At 37.4% G+C, this 13627-nt stretch overlaps 1 protein-coding gene across 13 annotated transcripts in view; it reads left to right on the top strand.

The window, feature by feature from the left end:
* Nucleotides 1-13627, top strand: part of ROBO2 (roundabout guidance receptor 2) — a 1176697-nt gene that overhangs the window by 13000 nt on the left and 1150070 nt on the right. For all 13 annotated transcript variants that reach the window (XM_064152296.1, XM_064152297.1, XM_064152298.1 and 10 more), the window contains exon 2: nucleotides 285-401. In XM_064152296.1, the coding sequence (XP_064008366.1) occupies nucleotides 299-401 (103 nt within the window). In that variant the 5' untranslated portion in view covers nucleotides 285-298. The remainder of the gene's footprint in view (nucleotides 1-284; nucleotides 402-13627) is intronic.

Raw genomic sequence — 13627 nt, 5'->3', positions numbered from 1 at the left:
AGATGGGAACTTATTTTATTTTTTTAAAGTTCAGGTTGTATCCAAGCATTTTCAAGGCAACTTGTTTGCTTTTTATAGAGGCCTATGAGGTAAGAGTTTTGGGCAAATACAGCCAGGGATGTTCAGAATCGAAAGCATTTTTACGAGTGATTTTTTTTTATTAGAGTGTTAGCTGTGTGCTAAGGAAATCCAATGGGATTTTGGTTTGTTTTGATTCACCCTAAGGTGTTTCCCAGGAATTATAACTAAAATATTCAACATAACTTTTTTTTTTTTTTTTTTAGCATCTAATAATGCAATGGCTAAAAGACAAGGAAGTGGTGGAGTAACTGGGAGGATACACTGGCTGCTAGCAGTAATTCTGACTTCGTGGAGTCACCACATCAGTGGACAAGGACAAGGTAGGAGAAGGTCTTTAACTGTAGTTTTTCTTTTGCTCAGTATTGCATGGCATTGGTTGGAGAATGGAGAGTGTAAGATGAAGTGCTGAACCTGTTTGAACAGTTGACAAGAAATAAGAATACCAATATTATGGAAAATTATATCTTGATGCCTTATGGGATTATCCAGATGCCTAAATCTCTTCTCTTGTGCTTTGTGATTGGAGTGTGTCTTGAAATCTTCTGTTGTTATTCATTGTTGGCTCTCTAAATGTGGAGAAGTAGCTTCTTAAGAGGTTATAGATGTGGATGCATTGCATTACTTAGCTGTGATATCTGCAGTGAACATGCAATATTCAGAAAGGCTTTTCTTGCAGTGCTATAAATATTTTCCATGTCATGCTTCTGTCTTGCTGGTGGTGGTGCATAATAACAGATGAAAGAAATAAACAAGTGAAGAAAATGTCTAGTTTCTCAGGGTTTTAACTTTGAAAAATGAAGCATTGTTGCCTGTTTCTGAACTGAAGATGGTATCTAAGGTCTGGTAATGAGAGGAAATACCAGGCTATTGTATTCTTTTAATATAAATTTAGAGTAAAAGATGCTTGTGTATTGTGTCAGAGGAGGGGGAAATCTGCAAGTGATTTTCAATCATGCAAATTAAAGCAAATTGAAATAAGGAAGCGAGGTATGTCAGGACAACTTTAGGAGATACATGTTACAGGTGATCTGAGATTTCATTGTCCTTAATTTATTCTCTCAAGAGCGGAAAATGCTGTACGTTTTCTAACTATAGGCTCTTTATTACTCTAGTTAATGACTACAAGCATGGTGCTATATGTAGCTAGTGTTAGTCCATCTATCTGTACAGTTCAGGCAGAAGTACTATTTCTTAGATATTGGAATGAGAACAGTGTTTGCTCCTGCTTGTACAGTTGTAGGCACAGAATTTGGATGTAAACTGTGTGCTGCCATTCTTCAGGAAACCTCTGGAGAATGTAGTTCCTTCTGCAGGTACTAAAAGCCACAAGTCTTAGAGCAGTTTTGTAGGGTAAGAATCATGAACCAGAAATGCAGATGTGCTTCTATTTTGATGTTTGGTGGGTTTTTTTTTTTCCCTAAAGGTTGGGGTTTTTTGGTTTGTTTTGGTTGGTTGGATTGAATTTGTTGTTTGTTTGTGTGTGGGTGGTTTTAGTGTGGGTTTTGTGTGTGTGGTGGTGATGTTGTTTAAGTTTCATTTTAAGATTAAATTTTTACATTATAGTTTTTGATTTGGAAAAACATACATATAGAAGGACTTTTTGTAGTATTGCCCCAAAACATAATGGGAATAGTAAAATGTTGTGCTTTATGAAATACCTGTGAATGGTATTGCAAGGAAACACAGAAACAGTAATTCAGTAACTTGTAAGTTTATTTTGCAAGTGAACAACATGAGGGCACTTGTGCTGTGAAATGTGCGTTCTGTGGTTAGAAACCTACTTGGAATTTTCTGATTGAGAGGTATTGCAGATTGCAGGCATCATCTGTAAGCTGTTGTTTTGGTCATGTAGTTCTACATGTTTCTGTGTTCTAATATTCACTGAAATACAATGTAGAAAAAACAAGTTAGGATGGCATTTCTCTTTGGCTGTAACATATCTTCCTCAATTTGGCAATAAGTCTTATTAGAAGAGTGATATGAACTTCCATTATGCTATTTTGCTTTAATTTTAAACAATTTTGTTAGGTTGCTGTGCAACCTGTGAATATTAAGGAATACATTTAAGCGGGCCCAGTGTACTAAACTGACTGTGTTTTAGCCTTAGTAGACTTTGATGTGGTGGGGGTTCAATGTAGAACGGCATACATACAAGCAGCTGGTGATGACTGATTAAACCTTCATTTGAGGAATGTGAATTTTTAATCCTCTAGCAATGTAGTAGTAACTTAAAAGCAAGGAGCAAATATTTTCTTTATATGGTGTGTAATCGTATTTGGGAAATGTGAACTCTCTAAGTTGCCAGGTCTATCTCTACTTTTGCTATGGATTTTTATTAACATTTTCCCAAAAACCCAAAGCCCTTTAGCCTTGACTTGCAAAAACCTAAGAATCAAAGGAGGACTTGAGTAATTGCTGTAAAATTATAATGTTTGAGTATTCAGAGTATGTAGGGACAGTAAATGAAGAAATAATTATTCTGCCTGGGCATTGAACCAAATGGGTTTAAAAGCCATATGGCTGCATTTAAAGAAAACAGCTTCTGAGTCACATAACTTCGGTGAGAGTGGGTTGCTATGGAAGTAAAAAGGAAACCAACATTTGTTCTACTTCGATTTCCAATACGAATAGTCAAGTCAAATTAAACACTCTTTGTTTTTCAACACCTATTCCTTTGTTTCTTTTTGTGAGTTTACCCAAAGTGTTTTTTGTCTTGAGGTCTGTCAAGTGCTCTACTTGTGTGTGTTGCTTGCTGTGAGTTACTTCTGTCTACCTGATGTGTCAAGTGGAGATAGGAGTATGGAATAAACTGTCTATTTTAATTCTGAATATGAGTCAAATGCATATTTTTTTGAGTTCTGCACCCATTCTACTTTTTCACTTACCTGAGTATTAGAGGCTCACTCCTCTGTCTCAAAAACATCCTGGCCTATATTTTATACTTATAAGTAACTTCAGAAAAATGCTTTTTCTTTTTAAGATTGATCCATTAGTAATCTGAAGAATGTTTTGAAACAATTGCACTTTTTTTTTTTTCTGGTTGGGAGTCTTAAGTAACTTAAACAATGAGCAGACAATTTCTATTCTGTGGTATTCTCAAACCGCGTTAAAATTGATATTTTATTTTAAGACAAGATGAATAAGGAGTCCTGGAATCTAATAATTTTCAGACATACAAAATAAATAGTTTCAAAATATGTAGAATTGCATTGTTATATAAAGTAAGCAGGTGCTCCCTTTGAAGCTCTGGAGATGCTGGATAAAATGGTATCTGCTCTCTGAACATAGAAGTAATGCTGATGCTCCTGGATGCAGAAGATTATTTCAAATGTATTTTTTTCAGAGCTGTCACTGTACAGTGTTGACAGGTTGCTTTCTTTAATGATGAAGCATAAAGACTGTGCAATGTGCTGCAGCCAAAAGTCTTCAGAGCTCAAACTGAATGTGCTAGAAAGCAGTGTCACTCCCTGCCTCCCCTCCCCGCGGGAACTTTTTTACTTCCGTCACAGTCCTATTTGGAGACAATAATCCTAACTTGTGAATTGAAGCAATTGGCAGGGGGAAGGGAGAGTATTTTCTTTTTGCATTTGATAATTTTAACCAATGATAAAGCAGATTATGTTCAAACAGCATTATAACTAACTTGTGATGTACAGGTGTATATTTCTATAGACCTTTAGAGTAAGAGGAAGTCTTGCTGGACTTCAAAGAGTCACAAGGCTGATAATAATTGATACATGTAAGCATTCAGATTACGTAATTTAACTCACTTCTATAGTTCTGTTCATTGTATTTTGATGATGTTCAGTTTTGTTTCGTGGTTTGGGTTTTTTTGGGTTGGTGTGGTGTGAGATATGTTTTATGTCTGTGTTGCTGAGAAAAAACAACTGTGTCCCAAAATGAATAAATAATGATGTCTTATTCTTGATATCCAGAGATTACTGTGGAATGAAAGGCAGACTGAGGACATATGGGATTTCTTCACAAACTTAAACTTAGAAACTAATTTTGACTATTAAGAGAGTGCTTAAATTTTGTGGCAATTACAACTACTTTAGAAGCTCGAAGACTAAGCTTTTGTATTTCAAACCACTTCCCACTTATGTGACTAAAGCAGCTGTGTATAAGTAGCATCTTCTTGCTCAGCTGTTTGCCTGACAAATAAGTACGTTCTATATATGGAGTATCTGTGTGTACCTATATACAGTTGAATAGCACTAAATTTATGAATGGCTAGTGTTTTTTAGTTATAAGAACATTAAATGTCAGACATGTCAAAATTTTGAGGAAAGCAAGTATCTTAGAACTGGTTCCATCTCAGCTAATCATGATGTTATATATAGGCAGTGTGGTGTCATGACTTGCCTTCAGCATGGCCAGATCTGCCAAGTGCACGTGCATAACCTTGCTCCCAACTCCCATGTGAAGATAGGGAGCTCTGCAGTGACACAGAGTAAGACAGAGGTAGCGTTGCTGCCCCAGGGCCAGGGAAAGGAATAGCTGTGCAGACTGGCATCTTGCACGGAAAGCTCAGCTAACTAACAGGTCACCTAGCTTCTCCAAAGCCTGTAGCATAATCTGCCAGTGCATGATATTGCACTAGCCTTGAGCTCTGTGGTAAAGGGTTGGACTTGATGATCTGTGAGGTCTCTTCCAACCCTGATGATACTGTGATACAATTGGAGAAAGAAACTTAATCAGTTCTAGGTGCCTGATGTGGGATGACTTTTGCAGGCTTTTGTTTTAATTTCCACTATCTGAAAATCAGTTCTTTTATGTTACAACACAGGTCTCCAGAAAAAGTCATGATTGACTTGCTGGGTGGAGTGCCAAATGTGAGTCAGTATCATGCCCCGGAAGAGTTTAAAAATAACCATATACTGTGCGGCACTAGCATGGGTTTTTGGGCCCCTCAATTTGAGAGACAGTTTGGCAAGACGTGGTGAGTGCAGTTGAGGGCCACCAAGATTGTTTATGGCTGGAAAACAGATGTGCAGGAAAATGAAGCAGTACTTTCTTCAGAAGTGTACAAAACCATGGCTATGAGGTGCAGCAAGGCAAACCACAGACACAAAGAGATTTACTCACCAGTGTAATAAACTGATCTGGCTTACCTAGAGAGATTCAGGAGTCACCATCCTTGCAGACATGTAGGACTTAATAGGACAATGCCTTGGGCATCATGATCTAAATTTAAAGCTGTCTCAGCTTTGAGGAGGAGATTGAATCTCTGTGACTTCTCAAGTACCCTTCCAATCTTACATTTTTTCCATGATTATGTGAAAATATTTATCTACAGAATAATTTCTCTTTTATTTATAAATTAAGTCATATTCCTCCTCACAAACCAGCAGTATAATGCAACTACAAAGATACTGATTTCAGTAAAATCTTAGCCCAGTAACTTTCTGGGAGAAGTTAGTCTTCCATCTCTGTTTTATGAAGAAACATCAAATGATTTTTTTTTATATAATTTACAGGCAAGTTATCAGATTAGAACATCCTATTCTGGTTTAGTTTACTCTTGACATTACTTACCATCTTCCCTTGAAAGTATTGTCACACCTTAATTATTTCTAGCAGACCTTTGGTATTTATCATTTCCATGGACTACACCACTGCATTTGTGTGTCCTATGTGAAATCCCATTCAGAATATGCAGAAAAATTATTTATTTACATTTCTTGTATCAGCAAGGCTGGAGTAGCAGTAGCTTGTGTCAGGCACACACAAGATCTTTGGAGCTGGTCTGCTGATCCCTCCCTGGAAGCACAGTGAGAAGGCAATGTCCTACTGAGATTGGACAAGTAGGGGGAAAACCAGAACTTCTACAAAGATATAATAGGTATTTTAGGTATGTTGCATTTTGGAGACCACTTGCTAGGGTAATTTTCATGTTATTAATCTGGTATCAGTGGTGTTATCACGAGATGAGAAAGTTTGTGCATCAAGTTGGTGTCCACTAAAGCCACAACAAAGTGGGAGTACTAACTTATAACACACTGTTATTTATGCTGGAAAAAAGTTCTTTTTTGGGAAGCAAATATTGAGGGTAGGAGAACTGAGGAGAAAGGCATTGCCTTCAAGAACTCCTGCACCTATTTATGAATTGCTTTGTAGTCCCAGTTTGCACCTAAAGCTCCTAATTTGTCATAAATGTACTACAAAACTTCAATTTAGAGGAAATCATTGCCTACAATTCATATCTCTTTTTAGGTAAGTAGCTACTAATGAAATATAATTTTAATGTCTCTCCAAAGATTATCAGAATGTGCTGCAGAATGTATTAAATTGTTTTAAGGTAATTAGTTCACATCCTTTAAATGAAGCCAAAGCTTATTCCAACAAAACTAATCTGTATTGCTCTCCTCTATAGCATGCTATTGCAGAGAGATAGCAAGTGCTCACTGGGGATTCTGCATGGAATCTCTGATAGACTTGCTCTTTGATCCAAATTTAAATTAAACCCAGATGACAAGCTTTAGCAATCTTTGCTTGAGCACTACCACGTATTAGACAGTCAGGTGGTGTAGTAAGAATGATTGAGTGTAGGACAAACAAAGCTCTCCAGGCATGTTGTGTTACACTGCAGTTCTTTCTTAAAGCTTCCCCACTGTAGAGTTTTAGTAGGTGAGTTGTGATGAAGGAACTGAGTGGGGGTTAGACCTGTTTTTTCATTGTGGGTGTGCATTTGGGAATGTTTGAATGATTACTCTGGAAGCAACAAGCCCAAAGTCTTTTTTTCTGGAGACCAAAGTGTACCATACTGGAAAGTATGGGAGGTATGTCAATAAATGGTATACCTAAACCTCCTGTTCTCGCTTCTGCCAATGCAAATTCAGTGTTACTTTTTATGGGTGGAAGGGAAAGGTGGTTTCTCTGTTTTGTTGATTTAAAAAAAAATAATCTTGAACTGCAAAGAGAAATCTTATTTATGGGTTCAGCGGTCTGTATGGGAGGAGTGGGATGAGCTTAACTTTAATGTAAGAAGCTTTGGCCTTAAAGTAACTGCTACATGTCTCATAATAAAGTTCTCAGAATAGATTTGAAAACACCCTGTCAGTATGCTCACCTTTATCCTGTCAAAGTACTAGCAGTCCTTTGGATGAGCTGGGCATAATTTAGTACTTAAACTCTTGTGCATTATGTAACTTTTCACTGTATTATGAGGGAAGGATTTGGTTGGTTTGGGTATTTTGGGGGTGTGTAGGTGTGTTTGTTTTTTCTGTGTGGTGCTTTTTTGTTGTTGTTGGAGCTTTTTATGTGGTTGTGTTTGTTTTTTTTAATGGAGTGGCTAACTGTGATGGTTTAGGCATTACCCACACACACTCTTAAGAAATCACCCAGACTAGACTCAGCAGCTGGAAATTAGAGAACAAAGCTTTGTATTTACAGCTTATCACTATATACAGGTATTTACAATATATATATAGCTCTATACAGAAATATACAAGTTGAAAAGTAATGCAGAAACACAACAGCTGTCCCAGAAACCAGAGTCCTCAGGAGGGGCTCTCAACCACCCTTCCACCTTTTCCCCACCCCTCTACCTTACTCCAGACTTTGTCTTACACTCAACCTAGTTTGGAGGGTCGGCCAGGGTGGTTAGGAAGCTGATGGATTAGTTACACAGACAGCAGGTTATGGAGAGAAGGGAAGTAGCCAAAGCCAAAGAGCAACTGTGTTATCTATGTTTGTGTTCTTGTTTTTATACATCTCAGCAAGCCTGTGAGTGAAGTAGACATCACCCTTGTTTCCTTTTCACAGCCCAGAATCTAATTCCTCTCACTAAAATATCCCAGCTAGGCTCAAACTAGCACACTATTTGTAGCCACTTGAAAACTGGCGAGTAGCCTTTAAAAAGAAAACACAACCTGTTAACCAATAATACATCAATTTTGAAAGAAAGGTCTGATTGTCTTCATTTGTCTAGGCAACATCATTTTCAGGCACTCTTGCTAGAAGAAGGAAATAATGAGAATTTATTTTAAGATATTCTCTCCTTGTTTCTGCCATTGGTGTTGCCTAATTGAAAAGAAAAATGTTTGCTTCCTGCTTCAATTTAGCCATGGAAGTTATTGGAATGCAGCTGAACTCCTACATGAGTTGTGGAATTTACATTTGAACAGAAAGCATGCTTCACTTCAATCAATTATATTTCCATTTGTCATAAATCCTCCTTGCAGGCAGACACTGCGCAAAGTTAATGCAATCTACAAATATTGTATTTTTTCTAGAATTAATCTTTATTGACTTCCACAAAGTATAAGATATTAAGCATGCAGACATTCCACTTGAACCAATAATCAGAAGAGGTTTCATGTCATATCTGTTTCAGAGATACTCAAGATAAATCAAACAATAGACAATAAACATATCATAATTACAAATTCCACTACAACATAATTTTCAGAACAGAATGTAAGAATACTTTCAGTATTAAATGCAGGCAGAGATAGCTTGAGCAGACTACCTGTTATTACTGAGGAATTAAGTCTGTGGTGATAGTTTATGAAACTAACAGGTGTTAACTAATAGCTGAGGACAAAGGGAATCCTATTACCAAAGTGATCAAAATACATTTTGTTTGATATGAGGTAATAAAAGGGCTTGCAAGTTAAACTGCTTAAACTGAGAGTAAATTTAGGTTTTCCTTATGACCAATGGCATGAATTTGCTAAAGTTTATTTGCCTGACTATTCTACAACCTGAAAAGTATCTGCCTTTTCTGTGGAACACATTTTCTGTAGCTGTTTTTCCTAGGACTACTTGTCTGCATCTCTGAGGGATGAAAAACTTTCTTTCCTTGAAAGGGTGTTATGGGGAACAATAAAATAATTGTTTCCTATTGGAGGTGGAGTTGAAATATACAGGAAATTAGACCTGATGTAAGAGATGAGACCTCTTGTTCTGCAACTATTGCATTCATGTTCCATATATAAACAATGTGGATATTCTGTTGGTTTTCATTTCTCCTAACCTAGCAAACTAGACTGAGAGGTAAGAGAGCAGGTGCAGAATGTACTTTCACCTTCTTTTTTAGAACATGTGTTACAACAGTAGATATTAAATTTTTACTGTATGAAAAAATCGAGAAACTGTGACAATCACAGTTAAGCTCTTGAACTGATGAGCTAAATAATTCAGGATCTAATTTGTCAGCATGAAGGACACTAATAGGTTACTTAGAGGCCCTAAGTAGCTATATAGGTAAAATGCTTACCATAGTGGGTGTATTTGTGTGGAGTGATTGTTGGTTTGCTTAATGTAAAAAGTTCAGTATTTACAGTGTGCAACAGGTTAAATTCTGAAGAACCAATTTCCAGGAAGCTTTAGTTTTGAATAATGAAAATTCTCTAATGAATGCATTACTGAGAATCTTGGATGTCATCTCCTGGAAACAGTCTTTGATGGTGTAGATAATTGTTTCTGCTGCTGTGAGATCCACTTCTCTAGATGGATTAGAACTCACCCTCCGTCGGGTAGGAATTAGTGATCTTGTGAACCATAGTTTGTATTAATTTCTAAAAGGTAAATTTACGTATTGGAAAACAGGATATGAATGAAAACACCACTTCAAACAATTCTAAAAAGTTTCACCTGATAGAATTTCATAACATAATCTTTCATTCTTGGCAGTCTGGTGTTAATTTTATAGTAGAATGTATGAGGCTTCAAAAATGTTCTTGGATGTCACCATGGTAGTAAAAATCATAAGTCATATAAGCAGTAATGAGAATGATACAACACATGTGGTATAAAACTCTTAGTGCTTGTACAGGTTCCAGGTTTAAGTATCCTAATTGAGATACAGTTTGGAGTTTTATGTATGTTGCATTATAAATGTAAGTATTTCAGGATTCAGTTATCTGTGTTTATTCTTTTTTCTATACACTTCTATATTAAAAAAATACCATACACACAAACTCTCAGGTCCTGGCAAGTTGAACTTCTGAAAGAATATTCTGGGAAGAACCTCATAGTTCAAATAAACTTGTCTAATATGTTGGCTAGTAGGTGAAATAAGTTAAAGAAACTTCACTGAAACCCAAGTGTTTCAGCTCCTGTTTGGGGTTTGTTTCTGCCAACAATAAAAAAACAGGAAAAGCCTTGAAGAAACCCAGAAGTGAAGTAATGTTAGCTTCTTGTTAATGGAGAGTTCCATTTTAAAAGTACTATGAAGACACTTTTTTAAGGGTGAAAATATCAAGCCTAGGTCCCAGTGTCAGTAGCTACTTTGCTGCAAGTTCATCACTTGCCTATTTTTCTAATTTTCCATAAATTCATAGAATGGCTTGGAACTTAAAGATCATCTAGTTCCAACCATTCTGCCGTGGGCAGGAACACCTTCCACTAGACTAGTTTTTTCAAGGCCTAATTCAACCCAGCCTTGAGCATCTCCAGGGAATGGGCATCCACAATTTCCCTGGGCAACCTATTTTATTGTCTCCCTTCTTTGTGTCTGGCTCTCTGTGTTTAGATACTCACTTCTTCAGGAGAAGTACATCCCAGCCAAGGTTTAGGACTGACAAACCTTAACTGAAAACCAACCCAAAACCTAACAAAAAATATCTCAAGAGGTGTTCTGACTATTGGTAACTGGAACACCAAATGTCAACTTCTTAATGGGAAAAAAAAATCTGTGGAAAACTGCCAAAATATACCCACATAAGTAATGGTCAGTAACTATTGAATTGAGTGAAGGTACAGAGGGGCCACAGGGAGAAGTGACACTCCTGAATGAAGATGAAAACAAGGTTAAAAGGTCATTAGGAGCCCTTCTACCTCTGCTCCAAAAAAAATTGAGAGGCACTGAACATTATTTAACTGCAGACATTTAGTAATGGAAAGGCAGCATGTCCTATGCAGTATCTTGCATATAAATCAGTTCATTGAAATTTATGTGGAGTCCCATTTTGGCCACTTCAGTGCTCACTCTGGAGGTCAATTAATTCTTGAAGGTCTTGAATCTTTCTTTATCTCAGCACTAGTTATGGAATAAGGGTGGTAGTGGTGGTGGGTTGTTTGTTTGTTTCCTTTTTTTGTTTTGTTTTTTTAAGAAAATGGTATTGTTTGGCTGTTTGTATTAGGTGACATTTTATTAAAGCATGGAGCTTCTCATTAACACCCTGTTCAGGGAAAGTATTCTTCAAAACTTTCTCAAAAATATCAGATGAAAGTGTTCAATGTTTTGCCATTTCACTACTGTCTTTCAGTTTAAAAATAGCTAGCAAATGCACAATTAATTACATAACAATTTAACGTTGACAGCTCATTTCTGAATCAGATAAAGTAAATCACAGCTTTCTCATCTTGTTAAATGATGTTTCAGTGCTTTGTGACTATGCTTCATATTTGTAGGGTCATATAATTAAAAATACATGGGTAAGAATGTTGTTTCCATTATCCTAATATGTAGTAGAAAATGGGATTATTTCTTGTCTATTGAAATCTATTACTGTGAAAGTGAATGTTTTCAGTTTTATTGGCCTGCATTAAAGGTAGGGAAAAATAGCATCTACTAGATTTTATTATTATTTTTATTGCTAAGGTTCAGGCAAATAGTATTGGGCATCTGTCTTTCAATTATGTGAGTTAATTTCAATTCTTCTCAACAAGCTTTTGTTCTTCTGTTTTGCTGCTAAGAAATACTGCATTGTGGAGCTGAAATCCAAAGCGTGCTGTCCTCTTGATGTTCTATCAGCAGTATGCATTTCTTTCAAAAACTCTGGCATCTATCATTAGCAGTAATAGATCCTATGAATTTTCTTTATAGGAAAGTAGCCTAGGGGAATTTTTATCATGTATAATGTGATACTGCAGATACATATGTATTTGTATGTGCTGAGCACTTTCCTCTTACTGCCAGCTGGTTTGATTTGCTATAGCATTCTATTATTAATTTGAAATGAATGAACAATATAATTTACATGAGATGTCTGTTCTTGAAGTGCCTATCGGAAATTGGTCTTCAGTAGTAGCAGACTTGTAAATCACCTAGTATGTAACTTTTTGGGTGTTGCTTTGAAGTAACGTAAAGTTCCCAAGGGAACTTCATGAGAAACGTGAAGCTTTGCTTTTCACAGTGTTTATACATAGCACTGTCCTCTTTAAAGATTCAAAAATACTGTGTGAAAGATATTACACATTTTTCCTTTAAAATTTCAGGTGAGGCAGAAAAATGTGTAGGATTTTCTGTTATATATACAATGGAGTTGGGTGTTTTCAGAATGCCTGAAGGTGGAAGGGCCCTCTCAAGGTCATAGAATCATAGAATGGCTTAGGTTGGAAGGGACCTCAAAGATCATCTAGTTCCAACATCCTGCCATTGGCAGGGACATCTTCCACTAGAACAGGTCATTCATGGCCTCATCTAACCTAGCCTTGAACACCTCCAGGGAGGGAGCAGGTCATCTGTGTCAGCCTCTGTGAAGTATTGTGCAAAATTAATAATCTGTATTAATTTTGATATCCAGATGATTATTAATAACTATGACAACTGTTCCTTAACCCTGAAACTCACTAGAAACTTATTCACAGGTTCAAAAAACAATGCACAGGCTGGAAATTTATACAGGCAGGGCACAGGCAAAACTAGAGCACTTATTTCTTAAAGTGGCAAATGCAAATAATATACTGGAAGAGGCTTTCAAGTATTTACTCACAAAATTATAAACCGGACAGTACCCAAAGCAGGTCTGTCCGATTGGCTGCCGAGACTTGGTTTCTCTCAGGCTTCTGGAGAGGAGGCAGACCAATCTCTGACCTTGTCCCTGGCTCCTCTGGACAATCTGTGTGTCTCCAGGACTTGTAGTCGTAGCAGGAAGACTTTCAGGGGCAGGCAGGATGTCTTGAGGTGTGCATGGTCTCAGCACAGTGTCACACTGGGGGCTATGCAGGCTGATCACATGCAGGCATTTGGAGCCTGGTCCTCGTAAGCTCTCCAGGTAAATTTGGGATGCAAAATGAGTTGACAGCAGCCTCAGCTACCTGCTCATCCCTTTTATCAATATCCAGCCTGCGACTAGTGGGGCATTGGATGTAGATTAGTCAATGGGAATGGCACTTTGTCAAGCTTCACCATATTAGGCAAAGCCAGGGCTTTCGCCCTCCCCTCCCAAGGTTGCTTCCCCAGCACAGGAGTGGGGACAGGCAAACGTGTCTGGACATGGACCAGCCTATGTTTGCCCCATCAGGCCTACCACCATAGCCTCCCTGCTCAACATGGGTCTGGCTAGCAGAAGCCGCCCAGGCCCATGCACAGACATCTCTGCTGTACAAATATTTTGGAGATACAGAATTATTAATGCTATCTAGACTTTATTAAAACATGAGGGGGAGGACATTTGCAGTTCTTAATGAATTTTGCTTATTAATTTATGTGTATATTGTTATCCTGAAAGGCTGGACTAGATGATGCTTGAGGTGCCTTCCAATCTGGCATTCTATGAGTCTATGAATGTGTGCGACAGGCAAACTGTGTTCATTGTTTCACTGGGCTGTCCGTCAGCTGGGGAATTAGTTTAACAAATATGTTCACTCTTAC

Source organism: Pogoniulus pusillus, chromosome 12, assembly GCF_015220805.1.
Source record: "Pogoniulus pusillus isolate bPogPus1 chromosome 12, bPogPus1.pri, whole genome shotgun sequence".
Taxonomy (NCBI): domain Eukaryota; kingdom Metazoa; phylum Chordata; class Aves; order Piciformes; family Lybiidae; genus Pogoniulus; species Pogoniulus pusillus.
This window is presented reverse-complemented; position numbering and strand designations above follow the sequence as displayed.